The sequence below is a fragment of the Mirounga leonina genome, unplaced genomic scaffold (genome assembly GCF_011800145.1).
Source record: "Mirounga leonina isolate KUSES-001 unplaced genomic scaffold, KU_Mleo_1.0 Mir_201, whole genome shotgun sequence".
NCBI lineage: Eukaryota > Metazoa > Chordata > Mammalia > Carnivora > Phocidae > Mirounga > Mirounga leonina.
In genome coordinates this window covers 31,871,835-31,894,525 of record NW_023270504.1, presented here as the reverse complement: position 1 = coordinate 31,894,525, position 22,691 = coordinate 31,871,835, and the positions used below count along the sequence as shown (strand labels likewise).

General features: G+C 41.6%; 1 protein-coding gene across 12 annotated transcripts in view; it reads right to left on the bottom strand.

The window, feature by feature from the left end:
* The window catches only part of BCL2L13 (BCL2 like 13), a 101,962-nt gene extending 84,408 nt beyond the window's left edge, over positions 1-17,554 (bottom strand). For 3 of the 12 annotated variants that reach the window (XM_035028586.1, XM_035028585.1, XM_035028584.1), the window contains exons 1-2: positions 17,370-17,551; positions 5,857-6,025 (exon numbers count right to left, since the gene is read on the bottom strand). In XM_035028586.1, the coding sequence (XP_034884477.1) occupies positions 5,857-5,977 (121 nt within the window). In that variant the 5' untranslated portion in view covers positions 5,978-6,025; positions 17,370-17,551. Of the gene's footprint in view, positions 1-5,856; positions 6,026-10,523; positions 10,549-11,377; positions 11,860-17,369 lie in introns of those variants that run through there. The other 9 variants (XM_035028571.1, XM_035028587.1, XM_035028582.1 and 6 more) reach the window with 8 other exon arrangements.
* Between the last annotated feature and the right edge of the window lie 5,137 nt (positions 17,555-22,691).

Genomic DNA, 22,691 nt, shown 5'->3' with positions numbered 1-22,691 from the left:
AATCTAAAATTACAAGGTCTACTGCTTGCTAACCCTGCCATGGATAATGTTCCTGAGAGTAAATGACACTGCTCCTTGGACTGCATTCTCCTTGTTGGGTCCCCAGGTAAAGAAGGCTGTCCTACCCAGCGATACACTGACTCCTGGTTCCATATAGCAGAACAAGTATTGTTCCCTGATAATGGAGTTCATGCCCCACAAATAATCAATAACGTATCCTTAACTTTAGCTACCACAGCAATGAGATGTCACAAGCCCTACAGCACATCAGCAGATATTTGTCTAAATGCCCCTGCAGGGATCATACTGGGTACAAGACTGGCCGTGGACTATATTCTGGCGAACAGGGAGGAGTATGTATGGTTGCCAACACCTCCTACTGAGTTGGATTAACACTACTGGTTAGATGGAACAATTCATACATGCTAAGGAAAGGAAACTAAATGGTTATCTGAAAATACCTACTAGTCCCCTCTGGGACTTACTCACTTAGCTGAATCTGAGATCCTGAGGCAGATGGCTGAGATCAACACTGCAGAATGGCTTTACCCTGCTAACTGGGATTCTGTTTATAATCGCCTTAATCAAGTGTTATACGAGACAAACTGAATGGATTTCAATGAACGTCACTGCATCTAATTTTGAAGGGTAGACTCTTGGGAGCAATGGCCTGCAATGAATCCCAAGCATCCCCATATGTCCTTGCTGAGTATGGCAAACTGAAGGCCTAACTATCCTCTGACTCTAAGCCATTTTTATAACTTAGTAATGAAGGCAATTTGGTAGGTCAAAATGACCACAAAGTAACTGCTCACTCTTTCAAACAGGGTCACTGGTTTGCTTACTGTTTTGCTACAAAAGGTACTAAGCCCTTAGTACTGGCTTCCTCAGCTGCAGTACAACCCACTACATAAAATGCCATCAGGTGGGCTCATCATATTACCCCATGGTAGTTAGAGGCAGGGTGAACCAGCGCTAACATGTAACACTCCTAGTGTTTCCTAGGCTGGAGTAGTAATACATTATCTTGCTCTAATCTAGTGAGTCTTAATATCCAGTTTTGGCATCTATAGAGTTCTAGGAGGTTAAAGTATAAAAACCACATGTGCTTCAGGGGTGCCTGGGTGGCTCAGTCAGTTGGGCATCCAACTCTTGGTTTCAACTCAGGTGGTGAATTCAGAGACCTGGGATCAAGCCCCTAGTTGGACTCCACACTCAGCGCAGAGTCTGCTTTGTCTCTTTCCCTCCCCTTCTGCCCCTCCCCACACTCGCTTGTGCTCTCTCTCTCACAAATAAATGAATAAATAAAAACCACATGTGTTTCATAAAATTAATTCCTGGAATCTTCGTCCCAAAGCAAAATGCTGGTAGGTCCGGATATAATTCCTACCTCAGCTGCACTAACCATTTATACATTAATCACTATCAACACAACTACTTGGTTGGACTCCCTATAAATCCATGGTACATGTCCACTGAGTCTAAATACCTGAGTCTTAAAACAATGGAATCCAGCACTTTCAGAAGTTATAACTAATTTTTAAAACAATGTGTAAAAAAAAGATATGCTATGGTTGACAATTTAGAGGCCACATATTTAATTTTAATTTTTTTTAATTTTTTTTTTGAGAGAGAGAGAGAGGAATGGGGAGGGGCAGAAGGAGAGGGAGAGAGAGAACAACCCTGAGACCATGACCTCACCTGAAATCAAGAGTCGGACGCTTAACTGACTGAGCCAACGAGGCACCCCATCACATATTTATTTTAAATGACAAGCTCCTCATAAAAATATTATTACTCTTTGATCCACTAGTTTGACTCTAGATGATTTAGGAAAAGTAAATAAATGAAAAAATAAAGGCAATATATAAAAGCACTTTTTTTTTTTTTAGATTTTATTTTCAATGAAAGCCCTACTACCAGTGTTAGTGACCTAGGTGAAAGGTTTTTATGGTAAACCAAAAATTTTATAGCAGTGCTACTGATTTTTATTTACTTATTTTTTAAAGATTTTATTTATTTGACAGAGAGAGACACAGCGAGAGAGGGAACACAAGCAGGGGGATTGGGAGAGGGAGAAGCAGGCTTCCCGCCAAGCAGGGAGCCCGATACGGGGCTCAATCCCAGGACCCTGGGATCTCGACCTGAGCCGAAGGCAGACACTTAACGACTGAGCCACCCAGGCGCCCCAGTGCTACTGATTTTTAAAAGAACTAGAAACAGGGGTACCTGGCTGGCTCAGTCAGTAGAGCATGCGACCTTGATCTTGGGTTGAGTTCGAGCCCCATGTTAGGTATAGAGATTGCTTAAAAATAAAATCTTTAGGGGCGCCTGGGTGGCGCAGTCGGTTGAGTGTCCAACTCTTGGTTTCAGCTCAGGTCGTGATCTCAGGGTCATGGGATTGAGCCCCGCATCGGGTTCCCTGCTCAGTGGGAGACTGCTTTTCCCTCTCCCTCTGCCCCTACCTGCTGCTTGTGCTCTTGAGAGTGTATTCTCTCTTTCTCTCTCAAATAAATAAAATCTTTAAAAAAAAAACCAGTGAAATAAAATCACAAATAATTGATTATAACTATGTAAAAACTATGTATACTGACAACGATTAGAAAATAAGAAAATAAGGAGCAGCTGGGTGGCTCAGTAGGTTGAGCATGCAGCCCTTGATTTTGGCTCAGGTCATGATCTTGGTGTCGTGGGCCTGAGCCCCGCATCAGGCTCCACACTCATCAGGGAGTCGGCTTCTCTCTCTCTCCCTCTGCCCTTCCCTCCACTCACTGTCTCTCTCTCTAAAATAAATGAATAAAGCGGGCGCCTGGATGGCTCAGACGGTTGAGCGTCTGCCTTCGGCTCAGGTCATGATCCCAGAGTCCTGGGATCGAGTCCCACATTGGGCTCTCTGCTCCTTGGGAGCCTGCTTCTCCCTCTGCCTCTCTCTCTCTGTCTCTCATGAATAAATAAATAAAAATCTTTAAAAAAAAAAATTAATGAATAAAGCTTAAATTTTAAAAAAAGAAGAAAGTAAAATATGTTCTGTAAGTTTGGTTATAAATTATAAATTAGGGGTGTCTGGCTGGCTCAGTCAATTAAGCATCTGCCTTTGGCTCAGGTCATGATCCTAGGGTCCTGGGTTCGAGCCCTGCATTGGACTCCTTGCTCAGCAGGGAGCCTGCTTCTCCCTCTCCTTCTGCCTGCCACTCCCCCTGCTTGTGCCCACTCTCTCTCTTTCAAATAAATACATCTTGGGGCACCTGGGTGGCTCAGTCGTTAGGCGTCTGCCTTCGGCTCGAGTCATGATCCCAGCGTCCTGGGATCGAGCCCCGCATCGGGCTACCTGCTCGGCGGGAAGCCTGCTTCTCTCTCTCCCACTTACCCTGCTTGTGTTCTCTCTCTGGCTGTCTCTCTCTGCCAAATAAATAAATAAAATCTTTAAAAAATAAATAAATAGGGGCGCCTGGGTGGCTCAGTCGTTAAGCGTCTGCCTTCGGCTCAGGTCATGGTCCCAGCGTCCTGGGATCGAGCCCCACATCGGGCTGCCTGCTCCGCGGGAAGCCTGCTTCTCCCTCTCCCAATCCCCCTGCTTGTGTTCCCTCTCTTGCTGTGTCTCTCTCTGTCAAATAAATAAAATCTTTAAAAATAAAATAAAATAAAATAAATAAATAAAATACATAAAATCTTTAAAAATAAATAAATAATAAATTAAATAATTGGTATCTCTTAGGAGTTTTTAAAGTTATTTTGCCAGGGCACCTGAGTGGCTCAGTCGGCTAAGCATCTGCCTTCGGCTCAGGTCATGTTCCCAGGGTCCTGGGATCAGGCCCTGCATCGGGTTCCCTGCTCAGCAGGGAGCCTGCTTCTCCCTATCTCTCTGCTGCTCCCCCTACTTGAGCTCGCTCCTGCTCTCTCTCTCTGTCTAGTAAATAAATAAAAATCTTAAAGAAAAAGTTATTTTGATGTAATTTTGTTAAAATAGCAACCTATCTTGGTGTACTTAAAATATGATTCAATATTTAAAAACAGAATACAGCAGGGTGTACCTGGGTGGCTCAATCGGTTAAGCGTTCAACACTCAATTTCGGCTCAGGTCATGATCTCAAGGTCCTAGGATTGAGCCCTGAGCCAGGCTCCATGCTTGGCGTGTAGCATGCTCAAGATTCTCTCTCCCTCTCCCTCTGCCCCTTCCCTCCACTCCCCACTGCATGCATGTGCTCTCTTAAAAACAAACAAACAAACCAGAACACACCAGTTAGTCACATTTAAGTATTTAAATTAGCAATATGAGGACACCTTTTGTCATCCCTACTGTCAGAATGGCTACTGGATTCCATCATTTCTGAATTCTTAACTCTACCCTTTTTTGAGCTAGAATGGAAGCAAATAGATAAGAACCACCCCCAGTAGAAACCAATAGATAAGAATATTTATGATGATATTACATCTTAATAAAGAAAACAAATTTAGACACCAGCAACTGTTTTAACTTTCACTCGGTAAACTATGTACAGAAAAACATATCCAACTTCACAATATAAAAAATTATGTTAGAAACTCTCTTAAGTCTATCAGATATAGGGAGACTGCATGGCTCAGCTGGTTAAGCGTTGGACTCTTGATTTCAGCTCAGGTCTTGATCTCAGGGTCGTGGGATCAAGCCCCCAAGATCAGTGCAGAGGCTACTTAAGATTCTCTTTCTCTCCCTCTGCCACCCCTGACCTCCCACCCCCCCCATGCACATGTGTGCACTCTCACACTCTAATAAATAAATAAATCTAGAAGTTAAAATATTTTTTAAAAAGTCTATCAGATATATAAATCCATTGTTTAAATCTAATATCCTTGAGAAAAGTCAATTCAAGAAACTTTTTTTTTTTTTTTTTAAGAAACTTAACTTTTAAAATAATTATGTAGGGATGCCTGGGTGGCTCACTTGGTTAAGCATCTGCCTTTGGCTCAGGTCATGATCCCAGGGTCCTGGGATTGAGTCCTGCATCAGGGCTCCCTGCTCAGTGGGGAGCCTGCTTCTCCCTCTGCCTGCTGCTCCCCCTGCTTGTGCTCTCTCTCCCTCTGACAAATAAAATCTTTAAAAAATAATAGTGATAAAAAATAAAATAAAACAATTATGTAATTCCAATCTCTGTCTTGTTAAGCATGAAATTTTTTTAAAAGCTTTTATTTATTGGGGCGCCTGTGTGGCTCAGTCGTTAAGCGTCTGCCTTCGGCTCAGGTCATGATCCCAGGGTCCTGGGATCCAGCCCCGCATCAGGTTCCCTGCTCAGCAGGAAGCCTGCCTCTCCTTCTCCCACTCCCCCTGCTTGTGTTCCCTCTCTCGCTGTCTCTCTCTCTGTGTCAAACAAATAAATAAAATCTTAAAAAAAAAAAAAAGGCTTTTATTTATTTATTTGAGAGAGAGAAAGAGAGCTCCAGCACAAGCAGGGGGGAGAGGCAGAGGCAGAAGGAGAAGCAGGCTCCCTTTGCAGCAGGGAGCCCGATGCAGGGCTTGATCCCAGGACCCAGAGATCATGACCTGAGCCGAAGGCAGACACTTAACAGAATGAGCCACCCAGGAGCCCCAAGGATGAAATTTCTAGAGAAAGATAGAATTCCATTTATTTACATGTACTTAGTACATTTTTACATGTACCAACAGCACTCATTTAAATTACCAGACCCTTAAAAAGCATTAAGTCTTTTCTGGGAATGGATCAGGGGGTAGGAAGGGATGGGGTGAGGAGTTATTCTTTAAAAGATTATTAGTATTATTTGATCTTATAACCACAGATACAAATTATGTAGATATATGTATTTTTATATGTGAAGTAATTACTACCACTTAACATAACCACCATGAGTCAAAGACAATACCTTGGGGCGAGGAAAGATGTTGCTCTTGTAGCTTCTCCTGAGAGAGGAGTCCCAAGTAGCTGAGAACAACATACTTCGTTTCATAGTGAAATCCTAGAGGCACAGTAGTAGAGGACGCCATTGAATTGGCTGGCAGAGCTCCAGAAGTCTACTTATAGATGTGTAAAACCTAAAAAACATAAAAAGTAATTTTTTCAGTTTAAAGTTTGTTACATGCCAGTACATTTCCCCATTGACTGAAATTATTCAACTTAATACCAAAATAAGTATTTCTCAGACTTTTCTTCTCAGTAATTTTTAAAAATTGTAACTTTAGTTTACTTACAAGTCAGAATTTATTAATTCAGACTTCAGATCAAAAGCAAATTTCTCTTTCCATCTCTCCCTAGTTTCTGTTTTCACCTATGTGGCAAAAACACTGGCTATACCCCCACCTTTCCCTTTACCCCAATATATATTCTCTTATTTCTTTTAATAATAAAGCCTCCTGAGGCACCTGACTGGCTCATTTGGTAGAGCGTACAACTCTTATCTCGGGGTTGTGAGTTCAAGCCCCATGCTGGGTGTGGAGATTACTTAAAAAATAAAATCTAAATACATACATACATACATACATACATAAATCCTCCTAAATTCTAGCTAGGTCCATGGCCACACAACTGCAGACCACATTTCCCAGTTCCTTAGCAGCTTCATGTGCCAAATGATTAGCCTGAGTCAGAGGAATATGAGCAGAAGTTCTGTGTGCAATCCGTGGGCCTCTTTTTAAAGATTTTCTCTTTCCTCCTTGCTATGGTTTAGAATGTGAATATGGCAGACAACCAGTTCTGACATGCAAACAAGGACACCACTTTAGGGGATCGTAAAGTAACAAGAGAGAAGGATCTGGGTCCCTGAACGACCACGTGCAGCAGAGCCGCCCTGCCTGGACTAACCACCTCAGGACTGTCATTTAAGGCACTTCATTCTGAAATCTCTTCATTCGGCATCCTAACTTGTACCCTAATTAATACAACTACAACTTTTGCCTCTTCACATGGACTTAGTAGCTGTTTTACCTACCAAATGCCTTAACAGTTGTTTCAAATCAAAAATTCTTATTAAGGAGTTTCCAAATAACTGAGTTTTTTTTAATTAAACAATAATACTAACTGCTTTAAGATCTCAGGAAATAGCCAGTAAAAGAAAAATTCAGTTAACAACATGAAAAGGAGACAGGCAATGTTGACAAAATTTAAGATCTATAAGCAAACTAAGAGAAATGTCTAAGAGTGGGGCGCCTGGGTGGCTCAGTTGGTTAAGTGACTGCCTTCGGCTCAGGTCATGATCCTGGGGTCCCGGGATCGAGTCCCGCATCGGGCTCCCTGCTCGGCGAGGAATCTGCTTCTCCCTCTGACCCTCCCCCTTCTCATGTACTCGCTCTCTCTCATTCTCTCTCTCTCTCAAATAAAAATAAATAAATAAATCTTTAAAAAAAAATGTCTAAGAGTGATAAACAATGAAAAAATACATGCAGAATTTATTTTTTTTTTAAAGATTTTATTTGACAGAGAGCGAGAGAGGGAACACAAGCAGGGGGAGTGGGAGAGGGAGAAGCAGGCTTCCCGCGGAGCAGGGAGCCCAATGCGGGGCTGGATCCCAGGACGCTGGGATCATGACCTGAGCTGAAGACAAACGCTCAATGACTGAGCCACCCAGGTGCCCCCATGCACAATTTTAAATACACAAAAGAAAACAGTGGCTATATAAAGAGATAAAAAGGAAGAATAACATAAAAATATGCTTTGAATGGTTAAATACCGTCTTTTAAATATTGCACTAGGATTTCTTTTGATAGCCTATGTAAATACTGATAATAGCAACCATAAATGCATTTTTTAAAGTCCCTATTGTTTCCTACCTTCACGGAGCAATGCTACCAAATTGTATCAAAACATACATGAAATCAAACAGTAGGCCTTAGACTGCCCTGTTCAACTTTAAAAGTTTATCAACTTCAGGGGCGCCTGGGTGGCTCAGTTGGTTAAGCAACTGCCTTCGGCTCAGGTCATGATCCTGGAGTCCCGGGATCGAGTCCCGCATCGGGCTCCCTGCTCGGCGAGGAGCCTGCTTCTCCCTCTGACCCTCCCCCCTCTCATGTACTCTCTCTCATTCTCGCTCTTTCAAATAAATAAATAAATCTTGGGGCGCCTGGGTGGCTCAGTTGGTTGAGCGACTGCCTTCGGCTCAGGTCATGATCTTGGAGTCCCAGGATCGAGTCCCGCATCGGGCTCCCTGCTCAGTGGGGAGTCTGCTTCTCCCTCTGATCCTACCCCCTCTCGTGCACTCTCTCTCTCACTCTCTCTCAAATAAATAAATAAAATCTTTAAAAAAAAAAAAAAAGTTTATCAACTTCAGAAAGTATTTCAAAATTATTACTACATACCCCAAAGAAAGGGAAAAAGTGTCACAGCTTACATCACAGGAATAAAAGCCACACCCGCTGTGTAATTACAGGGTGCTTTACTCTTAAAAAGCTCAAAATATTTGATACTTTTACAGTTACCATTTAATAGTGACAGAATTTCAAGTTTACAAATATAAAAAGGGATACCCACAAAGGTAAAATAAGTTTTCTGAGGCCTATCAGTCAGGTATTAGCTAGCACGGTGCTGTAATGAACCTTTGCTTTTTTATTGTATTTTTTTGCCTGCCTGCCATCTGAACCCAATTTCCTTTATAGGGAGCATCCAACATTGCGTCAATCTCGATAGGAAACAGAAATCTCCCAGCCCCCACTGTAAAAGCTAAAATGAGGTCGATTTTTTTTCTTTCCCATTCTCCTGTTCTGCGGCATGTAGGGTATGTGATGTAGGTTCAGCCAAGTCAGAGACTCCTACTAGCATCGAGAACGTGGAAAGACATTTAAAGATAATTCATGGAGAAGGTTGTGGTACTAAGTCAGCAGAGGCAGAGGCTGCAGATCCAACAGCAGTGTCCTAACTCTTCTGTTCCTTGGCCTGATCCCTGTTGAGTCTGCAGCCAAGTCTCCCTTGGTTCCTGCCTGTTTCCCAAACCTGATTTTCCAGCTTCCCATCCATTCTGTGAGCTACCCAATGCCCTTTTCCTAAGTTCCATTTCTGCTTAAATAAGCTAGAATGATTCTGTGGTGTTGGTAACCAAGAGCTAACTGGAACAAGGGCCAAGATGGAACCTAATTTTCTTAAAACTTGTGAGGCAGTTCCCCAACAACTATAACACACTACTTTCATGTGAAGATTACTAGGCTGAATTTATAGTTTAGAAAAATCTTTAAAGTCCTCATATCGACCTAGTAATTATATCTACTGAAACAGAACGCAATGCCTTCTGATAATTTTGTATGTTCATTCAACACACATTTCTTAAGATACAAGGTACTCTACAGATATTAGGCATAAATTAAGATAAATCACCTGCCTTCTGGAGTTTTTGACCAAGCAGAGGAAAACGAAAATATGCAAATAAATCTGAATAATAAAGTTCTATGATACAAGTTAGTATCCACAGAATAGGAGAGGGTAACCCAAAAGAGGAAGCAGGAAAGTTTCTCTGGGAAAGGGAAAAAGTAAAAATCAGGAAAGGCTTTATCAAGTAAAATCTGAGCCAATCTTGGAACATGAGTAGGTATTCACTAACTGAACCAGCTTAGGGGGATGAGACAGGGATGCATTTTAGATGTAAAGACCAGGAAAAAGCATAGAAGCGTTTTGAAACAGCATAGAACATAAAAACTAAGGAATCTGACATGGTTAAATCATAAGATATAAGGGGGATGAGGCTCAGCAGGAGTAAGCAGCAGTCAACAACTGGTGTGCTTTGTATACCATGGGATTCTGGAAAGCTTAGGTTTTATCCTATAAGCAAGGAATTATTTTAACCATGTTCATGAACAAACCCCCTAAAACTGTATGCAAATTCTCTGTGCATGACCATTTTTTTCTAGAAAGAAAAATCATTCCATTTCTTTCGTTTCTCAAATTAGATCATGATGTAAAACAGGCTAAAAACTACTATAGAACACTACCGGGAACTATTGAAAGGTTTCAAGCAAGAAAAGCATTCAACAGATTGTATTCTAGAAAAATTATCCTGCAGATGGTATGGAAGATTAAGAATAGAGATTGGAGGCAAGGACACAAGTTAGGGGAATATTGGAAAAATCTAAACAAGATGTATGTGAGGCGTAAATTAGAGCAAGAACACAAGAAAGAAGGGGATGAATAGGAAAAATATTAAGAGCTTCAAAGATTTGTTAAACTAACTCAGTAAGAGTACTCCAGGCAGCTGTAGGGAAAGTGGTGTTATTCCTATTTCTCAAATCAGGTAATATAGGAAGAGCTGGTTTAGGAGAGGATAATATGTTCACTTCGGGGCATACTGAATTTAAAATACCTAGTTGTCCAGGTGAAGATGTACAGCAAGAGGTTGGATATAAGAGGTCTTATACTAAGAGCTCTGGACTGGAAATAAAAAATTGTGCTCTGCATAGATAAAAGTCAATGAAATTATCTAAGGAGACTGAATACAGAGTTAGTGACTTCCAATGGGTAGGAAGTGTCAAAATTTTGGGTAGGAGTGAGAAAGGGTATTACAGGTTGAAAAACCCATATTCAATAGATAGTTTCACACTGGAAGGGAAACATTACCTCTGTTTCCAGATTACAAAGTATAGAAAATAAAGCTCAGCAAATCTTCAATCTTCTTTGTTTTTTCTTCAATCTTCTCTGTATCAATGACTCAGTGCATGGATGGGAGAGAAGAATAAATGCACCCATCACTCCCTACTGCAAGCACCACCACCAGAAGAGGAGCCAGGGAATTTTTTATTTATCAAAAGGAGACATGGTTTAAAAAAAAATGTCAAGAAATACTGGTTTCATCTGAAAAAGAAACACCATTAGAATTCAGGGCAAAACTAACATTTCAGGGGTCATCAAAAGATGAGAAGCTGGCAGAGGTGACCTCCACGTCTGGATCGGAACAGTCAGAAAGGAAGGAAGAAAAACAGGAAAGAGTGTGTTTACAGAAGTCAGGGAAGGAACTTCAATAAGAAGGTAGTGAAGAAATGTATGAAATGTAACAACACACCAAAAAGAATGAAAATGTCAGGGTAATGATCCTTGACTGGACAGTTCTATTTGACAGCCAGGGGCAATAGCAAAAGGCAGGGAGTTACAGACTGAATGGGAAGTGAAAAGGGAGAGAAAGGAGTTTTAGTCTATTCTTTCAAAGAAAGAGCCTGGTTGGATGGGGAGAAAAGAATAGAGGCCAGAGAGAGAGATGAGTTTGAGAGTTCATTTGTTTTGTTTTTGTGCACAAGAGTCTTAAGCACGTTTACACACGCTGGAGGAGGAGCCAATGAGATATAAATACAGAAAGCAAGGAATAAATTATGAAGTGAAGTTCCAAAAGAGAGGGGAGAACAGAGCAAATCAGTAACAAAATTTCAGCTTTACAAAGTCTTAGAATTTTTTGGCAACAGGAATAAAGAAGTACTCACATTTTGAATAACGCTTTAAATAAAAAATTGATGTTCTCAAATTTGTTATATTCAAATTCCTGTATTTATCAAAAATCTGTATCTGAAGACAATTTTAGTCATTCTCCAACCCAGATGCCATAGAAAAAGCATAGTTCACTGAATTTCCAAATTTGATTTTTAGCCTGGTGCTCTTCAAATTTTCTTACAAATCCCAATTGCCTAACCATAAATGCAATCTTAATCATGGATTTCATAATTTTCCATCCTCCACACTCACTGTACTATTTGCAATAAAGTCCTCAGCTCTAGTATAAATGTTAATATCCATACCACCATATATTTGGTGGATGATTATATTCTATTCAATCATTCTAACATTTTTCAATGATTCACACTAATGGAGAAGATGATAACACAAAGTGCCATCATTTAAGTTCAGTACACAGTTTTTAGGCTTTAAATGTATATTGGAGGGCGCCTGGGTGGCTCAGTTGGTTAAGCGACTGCCTTCAGCTCAGGTCATGATCCCAGGGTTCTGGGATCGAGTCCCACATCAGGCTCCCTGCTCTGCGGGAAGCCTGCTTCTCCCTCTCCCACTCCCCCTGCTTGTGTTTCCTCTCTCGCTGTGTCTCTCTCTGTCAAATAAATAAATAAAATCTTTTAAAAAATAAATAAATAAATGTATATTGGATAATCTAGTTATAAACATACCAGACCTAAATATTACAGACTTACAGTATTAAATATCTATCCAACTTCTAATTTAGCTTGAGCTTCCAGTTGTAGAGCAACAGAACAGCTCATTCACGCCTGTGATTAGGTGGTGGGGTAAGACAGACCCTAGGAACAGTATTACACATCTAGTGTGTTTTTATTAAATTATAGAACAAGGGCATTGAGAATACACGAAATGTAAACTCCACAACTACTAAGGGTATTCTGGGAAGAGAGGGCATGCACTTCCTTTGCAACATTCTGTGGTGCAGTCGGCATACTGCACAGTGGGCTCTTGCATTTCGAACAAATATAAATAAATTACATCTCCCTGAGACCTCTATTTCTGAAGGATTCTTCCATGTGTTGTCATAGTATGCTAGAAGGAAAAGGTAACAGTCTCAATTTTATTGATGGAGAAACAAGAATAGACAATTTATTTGCACAAAATCACACAGCTAGGTTAACAGTGCAATCACTTGGTTAGGTACATCGTCTTCAGTTCTCTTAGCCTTTAACTGCATACACTCAACGCATATTTACTACATGTCAGGCAATGTGCTGGGTGAGAAGAATGCAGAAGTGAAAATACTAACAATAACAGGAGGAAGAAATGGTAGACGAACAAGGTGTTTTTTCAAACAGACTACTGAAAGGAGCAAATTTGTCAATTTAAGAATGGGGCCAGGGAAAAAAGAAAAAGACAAATCAGATGAAAGGTAAATATGATCTGAGATCACCACCCAGAGTTTTCCTTTAAGCAGGGTACAGTGCTCAAGTCCACCCCACTACTGCCTTACCAACACAGAGTGCATTTCATATATAAGACATCTCAACTTCTTTTTATTTTTTATTTTTAAAGATTTTATTTCTTTATTTGAGAGAGAGAATGAGAGAGAGAGAGCACATGAGAGGGGGGAGGGTCAGAGGGAGAAGCAGACTCCCTGCCGAGCAGGGAGCCCGATGCGGGACTCGATCCAGGGACTCCAGGATCATGACCTGAGCCGAAGGCAGTCGCTTAAACAACTGAGCCACCCAGGCGCCCTCAAGCTTCTTTTTAAATGGTAAGAAGGACATAGCTACTTTTACTCTAAATTTTGTCTAGTAGACTCTTTTAGAATTCAAATTAGGTGTAAGTGCTCTCGGTATCCAGGTTTAAATATAGTTTTAAATATAAAAAGTATTGGGAATGGGGCACGTACCAATAAACTCTTGGTATCCAAAAGTTTAAATGTAGTTTAAATATAAAAACTATTGGGGATGGGGGTGGTTCAGTAGGTTAAGCATTTGCCTTTGGCTCAGGTCATGATCCCAGAGTCCTGGGATCGAGCCCCACATCGGGCTCCCTGCTCTGTGGAGAGCCTGTTTCTCCTTCTCCCTCTGCCTCTCTTTCTGTCTCTCATGAATAAATAAATAAAATCTTAAAAAAAAAAAACTATTGGGGTGCCTGGCTGGCTCAGTTGGTGATTAATACTTGCAACTTTTGATCTTGGTGTTGTCATGAGTTCAAACCCCGTGTCAGGTATAGAGCTTATTTAAAAATAATAAAAATTTAGAAAATAAATAAATAAATATAAAAACTATCTTTTGCACAAATCTAACAAGCCACCGAATATGGCTAAGTGTTAGCCAGTTGTTCCTTTTTCTGCCTTACACCTTTCTTTTTCTGCTCCTCTATTAAGTTACAAGTAGTTGTCAGCCAATGGACAGCCTGAGGAAGCTTAGGGTAACTTAATCCTACGTTTATACATTCATTTGGTGGCATCTCCAAAACCAGGCACAAATAAAACATCCATGATCCTTCAGTAACAAATGTAACATCCACAATTTGCAATAAATAGTTTGCTTTATTTTTTTTAACCAGACTTCTATCGTGAATAGCAGTGTAAATTCCAGGATGCTAGCACTGATAGTACTATAGGAATTAAAGCAACATTTTATGAACAATAACCAGAAGGTGGGCAGCACTATTAAATTCTACTTTAAATTCTTATGAAAAGCAAATGTGCAGCAACATGAGAGTTTTTTGTAGTTGTTTCCCAAACTTGTCTGATCATGATCACCTTGGATGTTTGTGGAAAACAGAAATTTCTAGTACCCACTTCAGGCATACTATTTAGAATACCATGGCTATATCATATTCCTTAACCCCACAGAGCTAAAACAGAAACACATTTACAACTTAACATGTTTTAATTAAATTATTTCAAGAAGCTTTGTTTTTAGACCATTTCCATCCACTAAAATTATAACGTAATAAAACTGTTATATACCCCAGTAATAGAGATGAACAGATCTATAATCCCAGTTTACAAAAAGAAAAATAAAAATCCACAGATAACTCAATCACAAACCAAAACTCTGAATTTTAAACATTAACAAAGTTTTGGGATTACCAGACCTCTAGTCATTGGTGACCTGAGTATGGAGTTTGTTTCAAGTTCCACAATTACCATCAAGTCCTGTAACTTGCATTTTTTAAGATCCATACTTTATTAGTCCCTACAGAATTCTAGGACTTCCTCTAAAATAAGAGAAGTAGGGCACCTGGGTGGCTCAGTCGTTAAGCGTCTGCCTTCGGCTCAGGTCATGATCCCAGGGTCCTGGGATAGAGTCCCACATCGGGCTCCTTGCTCAGCTGGGAGCCTGCTTCTCCCTCTGCCGTTCTCTGCCACTCTGCCTACTTGTGATTCCTCTCTCTCTCTCTGTGTCAAATAAATAAATTAAATCTTTAAAAAAATAAAAGAAGTAAAATTAAATAATCCTAATAAAAATTGTGAAATTTTAAAAAATTTACCCCACCCAGCTGCAAAATGCAACTTGGCAAGGGTATCACTTTTAAAACTCAGCAAACATGGGGGCGCCTGCGTGGCTCAGTTGGTTAAGCGACTGCCTTCAGCTCAGGTCATGACTGGGATCGAGCCCCACATCGGGCTCTCTGCTCAGCCGGAAGCCTGCTTCTTCCTCTCCCACTCCCCCTGCTTGTGTTCCCTCTCATGCTGTCTCTCTCTCTCTCTCCCTGTCAATTAAATAAAATCTTTAAAAAAAAATAAAATAAAACTCAGCAAACATGAAATATTCTAGTGTAGGGAGTCCCTTTCATTCTGAAACATGCTTAACTGAAATACTCTAGTTCAATCTTGTTTTAAGAGCTGCCCCAAAATGTTTTCACTCAGCAGCTGGCATTCAAAGATAATGTACTTATAGAGGAATGCCTCACTCTCACGCTCCCCACAGGTACAGTCTTTCACAATAATAAGGCTTCCCATGTATGTGTAGATAGCTTTATAAAAGGGAAGCATAAAATTCAGTTGCTCTGTCCCACTCCCAGGTATATGCCAGAGACATGAAAACACAAGTCTACACAAAAATTTGCACATGAATAGTTATAGCAGCGTAATATTTAACAGCCAAATAGTGGAAATAACTGCCCATCAACTGATGAATAAAGAAAATTGGTATATACATACTATGGCATATTGTGGCCATAAAAAGGACTGATACATGCTATCACATGGATGAACCCTGAAAACATCATGCTAAGTAAAAGAGGCCAGTCACAAAAGACCACATATTGCATAATTCTGTTTATATGAAATATCCAGAATTGGTCAATCTATAGAGACAAAGTAAGTCAGTGGTTGCCTAGGTAGGGGAGGTGAGGAAGAGTGGGAATAAAAAATGACTGCTAATGGGTACAGGGTTTCTTTTGGGGGTGATGAAAATTGTGGTGGTGGTTGCGAATTCTGTGAATATACTAAAACCGTTTTTAAAAAACCCATCAAATCGTGCAATTGGTGAACTGTATGTTAGTTATATCTCAAGGTGTTAAAAAAATCAGCTATTCTGAAAATAGCCCCCTCCCTTCAACGTTGTAATATATATTAAATAAGAAATCTTGATGACCATTTATTTGGAATAAGATACGAATCAAAATGAAATTGAAATTGAAAAACTGATAAAAAGTAGGACAGCAAGACTGTTTAAAACTTGTTTTTTATGGCTAAGATATTTTATAAGAGAAATATATTTTTAAAACAAGATTATTGTTGCAAATTACTTGTCCTAAAAGTTTAGTGTTATGAGATATTTAGTATTTAGTACTGATTAACTGATGTGCTAGAGAGCACATCTTTTCTTCACAAAACTGGTTGGACTCAACTTTATATATCCTTCAACTAAATTCAACTACTGGGGTACAAGCCTCCAAGAGAAAATGAATCATTAAAAAAAAAAAACAAACACTGAAAATAGTACCTAGCCAATCAGAGTAAAAGGATTTTCAAACCCCTTCTTGGCCTATTATCAAATAAAGAATATTTCATAACGGCTTAGTTTCAATTTGCAGATGCAAATGTGCACTGTGCATTTATCCAACTATGTATATGAGATGTAAATAGTTTACTACCTACAAAAACATTTGCTTAATTTTCTGGGAGATAAAAAAAGAAGGTACTAGAAGGGTGTGGCAACTCATCCAAGGTCACAAGAAGTCAGGGCAGAGATCAACATTGTGGTTTACACCCAAACCTCCGGAGGAAATCTCACTGACAATTTCGCAAAAAGTCTTTGTTTGTTTTTGCTTTACATCATAAAGCAAAAAAAGGGGGGAGAGGGAAGGTTACCGTCGGTTCAGTTTAAAACTTCTAAATAGAGACAGTGCAATAGCTATTTTAAATAAACAAATACTGGTGCGGGGAGTGGTTAAGACAAAGATCCCAGTGGGGAGCTTCCAAGAATAAGAAAGCAGATTTTTCTAAAAAATAAATAATAGTAATGATGGGTGTCAGAACAGCAGTGAATAAAGGATAAAAAATTTCTAACAATCTGGGAGAAAAACCAACTAGGACTGGCAGAGATAATCTATAATCATTCTAAACGAATCGCATGAAACCTTTCCCTCAACCAAAAAGAAGTCCACGATCCCCAGCCTGGTCCTAAAAATGGACACGGGTTTTCCACGTGAAAGTCTTTGTGGGGAAGACCGGCGGTGCAGGACAAGGGCCGAGTTCCTCCGCCTCTGGCAGCCCTCTCAGGAAGCCCCGCTCAACAAGCGTCCGCGGCGGGACCACGCTGGACAGGTCCGGTTACAAAGAAATGGACCCCTCAACCTTTGAGAACCCTCAGGCAAAGGAGCGCCGGTACACACACACTCTCTGTCACTCACTCACGCGTCGTCGGAACCACTGGGGAGGCGGTGGATCGGCAGTCTCGGACACCTTCCTGCCCAGTGAAAACCGCCTGAGGAGCTGGATGAGGATCCAACTCTGCCTGCCCAGAACCCCTCTCCCCTCACCTGGCCCTGGCCCCTTGCCCCAGAAGAGATGGAAGGGGCGGCGGCGGCGGCGGCGGCGGCGGCAGTCGTTTCCGACAGGGTCCCCCAGCGGCGGTGGCTGCTTCGACCCGCGGCCCTAATCTACCGCCGCCGCCATGTTGGAAGGTGAGGTCACCCCCGGCGTGCTTCCGTCACCGCCAGCGTCGGGGAGGACGTGGGGCACAGAGAAGCGCCGGAAAAGGGGTGGCTCTGTTCTCCTGAGCGGAAGCACGGATCATAGAGGCCCGGAGGTCTCTTCGTGCAGACGTGACCTGGAAGAGCCGACCTCTCTTAGCCCGCTCTTACCAGGAGCTGCCCAAATCTATGATTCCCGGGGTGGTGGAGGTCTTTGAAGACTGGAGGACGGGAGGTGGGATTCTAAGGAATCAATCCTGTGGGGAGAGAAACAGGCAGTTCCCGCGGAAAGGAGCATTGCTGCTGCCACAGAATGTTTTGTGGATGTATTGAGCAAACAAGTATTGAGGTTTAAGTGTGTGTAAGCGAACGTGGTAGAGAAGTGTCAGGAGAGTTCAAGAGAGCTGCCGAGTTCGCAGTCAATTGTCGGGGAAGACGGTCATTAAAAGTTGGGAAATTTTTCTAGCCTTTGGGGGTGAGGTGGGGGTCAAGAGATCATTCTAGGCGGAGGGCCCTGCCTGAGCACAGGCACTAGAGCGGTAAAGGAAGTCTTCAGTAGTACCCATTTTGTTCACAGCACCTAGCACAGTTCCCAGAACAGAATGTGTGTTAATGGATGTTTGTTTACTTGAATCCAAGCGTCCTTTGGGGGAGTCACTGAAGGTATCCAGTTAAGAAGGTGTATCTAAACCATACTTTAGAGAAACTGAAATGTCTGTGATGTACATGAGATAAAGTGAAAGGAGAGCGATGAAGATGAGTTGGGAGGCTGTTGTAAGGAGCCAGATCAGAAGTGATAAAAACATAATGAGGAGTGACTGTTAATGGGTACAAAGTTTTTTGGGAGAGGTGATGAAAATATTCTCAATTGATATTGATGACAGTTGAACACCCTGTGAATATGCTTTTAAACCATTTATGTATATACTTTAAATAGGTGAGTTGTATGGTATGTGAGTTTTGTTTCAATAAAGCTGTGAAAAGTAAGTGCTGAAAACCTGAATTGATGTGAGGGTGGGTGGGGGTGGAAGCAAAAATGTTGGAGCTCGTGTTACAAGAGCTTTAAGCCTGAGCAACTGATAGAACAGTAGTGCCATTAATAGACAAATTGGATAAAGATTTTGAAAAAAAAAAAAAGTCTTAGTAAGCTAATAAAACTTAAATACCCCTAGTGGTACCTAATAACCAGTTGATATTTACATTTCCTCAGTTGGCCAAGTAATGGCTTTTTTTTTTCCAAGTAATGGCTTTTATAGTTTGCTGTTGTTGTTTTTTAAGTAGGCTCTATGCCCAACATGGAGTGTGAACTCAGGACCCTGAGATCAAGAATTGCATGCTCCACTGACTGAACCAGCGGTTTTTCAAACCAGAATCATGCATTTGGTTGTTACATCTTTTGTTAGTCTCCTAGCTTTTTAATAACGTTGACTTTTTCAAGCGTATTCACACAATGGAAATTATTCAGCAATAAAACAAAAAGGAATAACTGGTATTGTGAAAATTAATCAAAGGAAACCTCATTTAAAATAGAGTCATTGGGGGTGTCTGGCTTCCTCACTGGAAAGAGCATGCATCTCTTGATTTCAGGGTCATGAGTTGGAACCCCAGGTCGGGTGTAGAAATTACAAAAAACAAAAAAAACCTTTGAAAATAAATAGGCAGATGAAATGGAGTCAGAAGCCAGAAGGAGGAGCGCTTATGCCCTATCAATCTGTCAATTGCAGATCAGATAAGAAAAGGGGTGGAGGGTGGGGAGGTGTGGCTGGCTCAGTCCTTGGAGCATGAGACTCTTGATGTCCAGGTTGTGATTCTATTCCCTCGTTTGGTATGAAGATTACTTTAAAAAAAAATCTTTAAAATAATCTTTAAAAATAAAATCTAAAGGGGTGCCTTGAGTGGTTCAGTCAGTTAAGTGTCTGACTCTTGATTTCAGCTCAGGTCTTGATCTCAGGGTTGTAAGTTCAAGCCCCACGCTGAGCTCCACACTGGATGTGAAGATTACTTTAAAAAAATAAAAAGGGGGGTGCCTGGTTGGCTCAGTCGTTAAGCGTCTGCCTTCCGCTCAGGTCATGATCCCAGGGTCCTGGGATCGAGCCCCACATCAGGCTCCCTGCTCCACGGAGAGCCTGCTTCTCCCTCTCCCACTCCCCCTGCTTGTGTTCCCTCTCTCACTGTGTCTCTCTCTGTCAAATAAATAAAATATTTTAAAAAATTAAAAATTAAATAAATAAATAAATAAATAAAAATAAAAAGACTTAGGGGCACCTGGGTGGCTCAGTGGTTAAGCGTCTGCCTTCGGCTCAGGTAATGATCCCAGGGTCCTGGGATCGAGCCCCGCCCGCATTGGGCTCCCTGCTTAGTGGAAAGCCCGCTTCTCCCTTTCCCACTCTTCCTGCTGTGTTCCCACTCTCGCTGTCTCTCTCTCGCTCTGTCAAATAAATAAATAAAATATTTAAAAATAAATAAATAAATAAATAAATAAATAAATAAAAAGACTTAAAAATAAAATTTAAAGAGGCACCTGTTGTGGTACCTGGGTGGTTCAGTCGGTTAAGTGTCTGCCTTCTGCTCAGGTCATGACCTCAGGGTCCGGGGATGGAGCCCAATTCCCCCCATCTCCCTCTGCCCTTCCCCCTGCTTATGTGCGCTCTCTCTCTCTCTCAAATAAATAAAATCTTGGGGCGCCTGAGTGGCTCAGTCATTAAGCCTCTACCTTCGGCTCGGGTCATGATCCCAGGGTCCTGGGATCGAGCCCTGCATTGGGCTCCCTGCTCAGCGGGAAGCCTGCTTCTCCCTCTCCCAATCCCCCTGCTTGTGTTCCCTCTCTCGCTGTGTCTGTCTCTATCAAATAAATAAATAAAATCTTTTAAAAATAATGATAATGGGGCGCCTGGGTGGCTCAGTCGTTAAGCGTCTGCGTTCAGCTCAGGTCATGATCCCAGGTCCTGGGATCGAGCCCCGCATCGGGCTCTCTGCTCCGCGGGAAGCCTGCTTCTCCCTCTCCCACTCCCTCTGCTTGTGTTCCCTCTCTCACTGTGTCTCTCTCTGTCAAATAAATAAAGTCTAAACATTTTTTTCTAAAAATAATGATAATAAATAAATGAATAAAGGGGCATAGTTGGTTAAAGCATCCGACTCTTGGTTTCGGCTGTGGTCGTGATCTTATGGTCATGTCCTTGAGCCCAGAGTCTGTCTCCATGCTCAGTGCAGACTCTGCCTGGGATTCTCTTCCTCTCTCTCTGCCCCCCACCCCGTGCTCACATGCGCACTCTCTTTCAAAATAAATAAATTTCTTTAAAAATACAAACTAAAATTTTTTAAATTTTTAAAAAGGAAGAGGGGGTGGGGCACCTGGGTGGCTCAGTTGGTTAAGCGTCTGCCTTTGGCTTGGGTCATGATCCCCGGGTCCTGGGATAGAGCTTCACATCAGACTCCTTGCTCAGTGGGGAACCTGCTTCTCCCTCTGTCCCTCCCTTTGCCCCTCTCCCTGCTTGTGCTTTCTCTCTCTCTCTCAAATAAATAAATAAAACCTAAAAAAAAAAAAAAAAAAAGGAGGGGCGCCTGGGTGGCTCAGTTATTAAGCGTCTGCCTTCAGCTCAGGTCATGATCCCAGGGTCCTGGGATTGAGCCCCGCATCCAGCTCCCTGCTCAGCGGGAAGCCTGCTTCTCCCTGCTTCTCCCTCTCCCACTCCCTGCTTGTATTCCCTCTCTCGGGAATTAATTTATAAATTAATAAAATATTTAAAAAAAAACAACAAAACATTGTGTTGAGTGAAAGAAGCCAGACACAAAAATGTACAAATTATGTGTTTCCATTTATATGAATTTCAGGAATAGGCAAAATTAGTCAATGGTTCTAAAAATCAGCACACTGTTGCCTAGAGGCAGAAAGTGTGCAATTGATTAGAAAGGAACTTTCTAGGGTAATAGAAATAGTCTGTATCTTGATTGGGCTGGTGATCACACATGTATCAGAAGTCATGTAATTGTACTTTGTAGGTTTATGCAGTTTATTTATTTTATTTATTTATTTATTTTTAAGATTTTATTTATTTATTTGAGAGAGAGAGTGCAAATGAGCATAAGTCGGGGTCGGGGGAAGGGCAGAGGGAGAGGGAGAAGCAGGCTCCACCTGAGCTGGAAGCCCCACCTGCGGCTCAATCCCAGGACCCCAGAATCATGACCTGAGCTGAAGGTAGATGCTCAATCAACTGAGCCACCAGGCGCCCCAGTCTAGGCAGTTTATTGTATGTAAATTTTTAATTAAAATTTTTTTCTTTTTTCTTTTTTTTTTTAAAGATTTTATTTATTTATTCATGAGAGACAGAGAGAGAGAGAGGCAGAGGGAGAAGCAGGCTCCCAAAGAGCAGAGAGCCTGATGCAGGACTCGATCCCAGGACCCTGGGATCATGACCTGAGCTGAAGGCAGACACTTAACCATCTGAGCCACCCAGGCGCCCCAATTAAAAAAATTTTCTTAAGATTTTATTTATTTATTTGAGAGAGAGAATGAGAGAGAGAGCACAAGAGGGGGGAGCGGGAGAGGGAGAAGCAGACTCCCCACCGAGCAGGGAGCCGGATGCAGGAATCGATCCAGCGACTCCAGGATCATGACCTGAGCCGAAGGCAGTCACTTAACCAACTAAGCCACCCAGGCACCCCCAAATTTTTTTATTTTAAGGTTTTATTTATTTGGGGCGCCTGGGTGGCTCAGTCGGTTAAGTGTCTGCCTTCGGCTCAGGTCATGATCCCAGGGTCCTGCGATCGAGCCCCGCATCTGGCTCCTTGCTCTGCAGGGAGCCTGCTTCTCCCTCTCCTTCTGCTGCTCCCCCTGCTCGTGCTCTCTCTCTGTCTAATAAATAAATAAAATCTTAAAAAAAAAAGATTTTATTTATTTGTCAGAGAGAGAGAGCAGGCAGAGGGAGAAGCAGGCTCCCTGCTGAGCAAGGAGCCCAATGCGGGACTCGATCCCAGGACTCTGGGATCATGACCTGAGCCAAAGGCAGACCCTCGACTGACTGAGCCACCCAGGCATCCCATAAGTAAATTTTTTAAAAAAGTCACATGAAGTAATTCTCAATGGTTATGTTACCAATCTGATATGTGGTTAGGTTAAATTCTTTCAGATTGCTTTCAGTTGTAATGTTTCCTTTTATATTTTATTTGTTG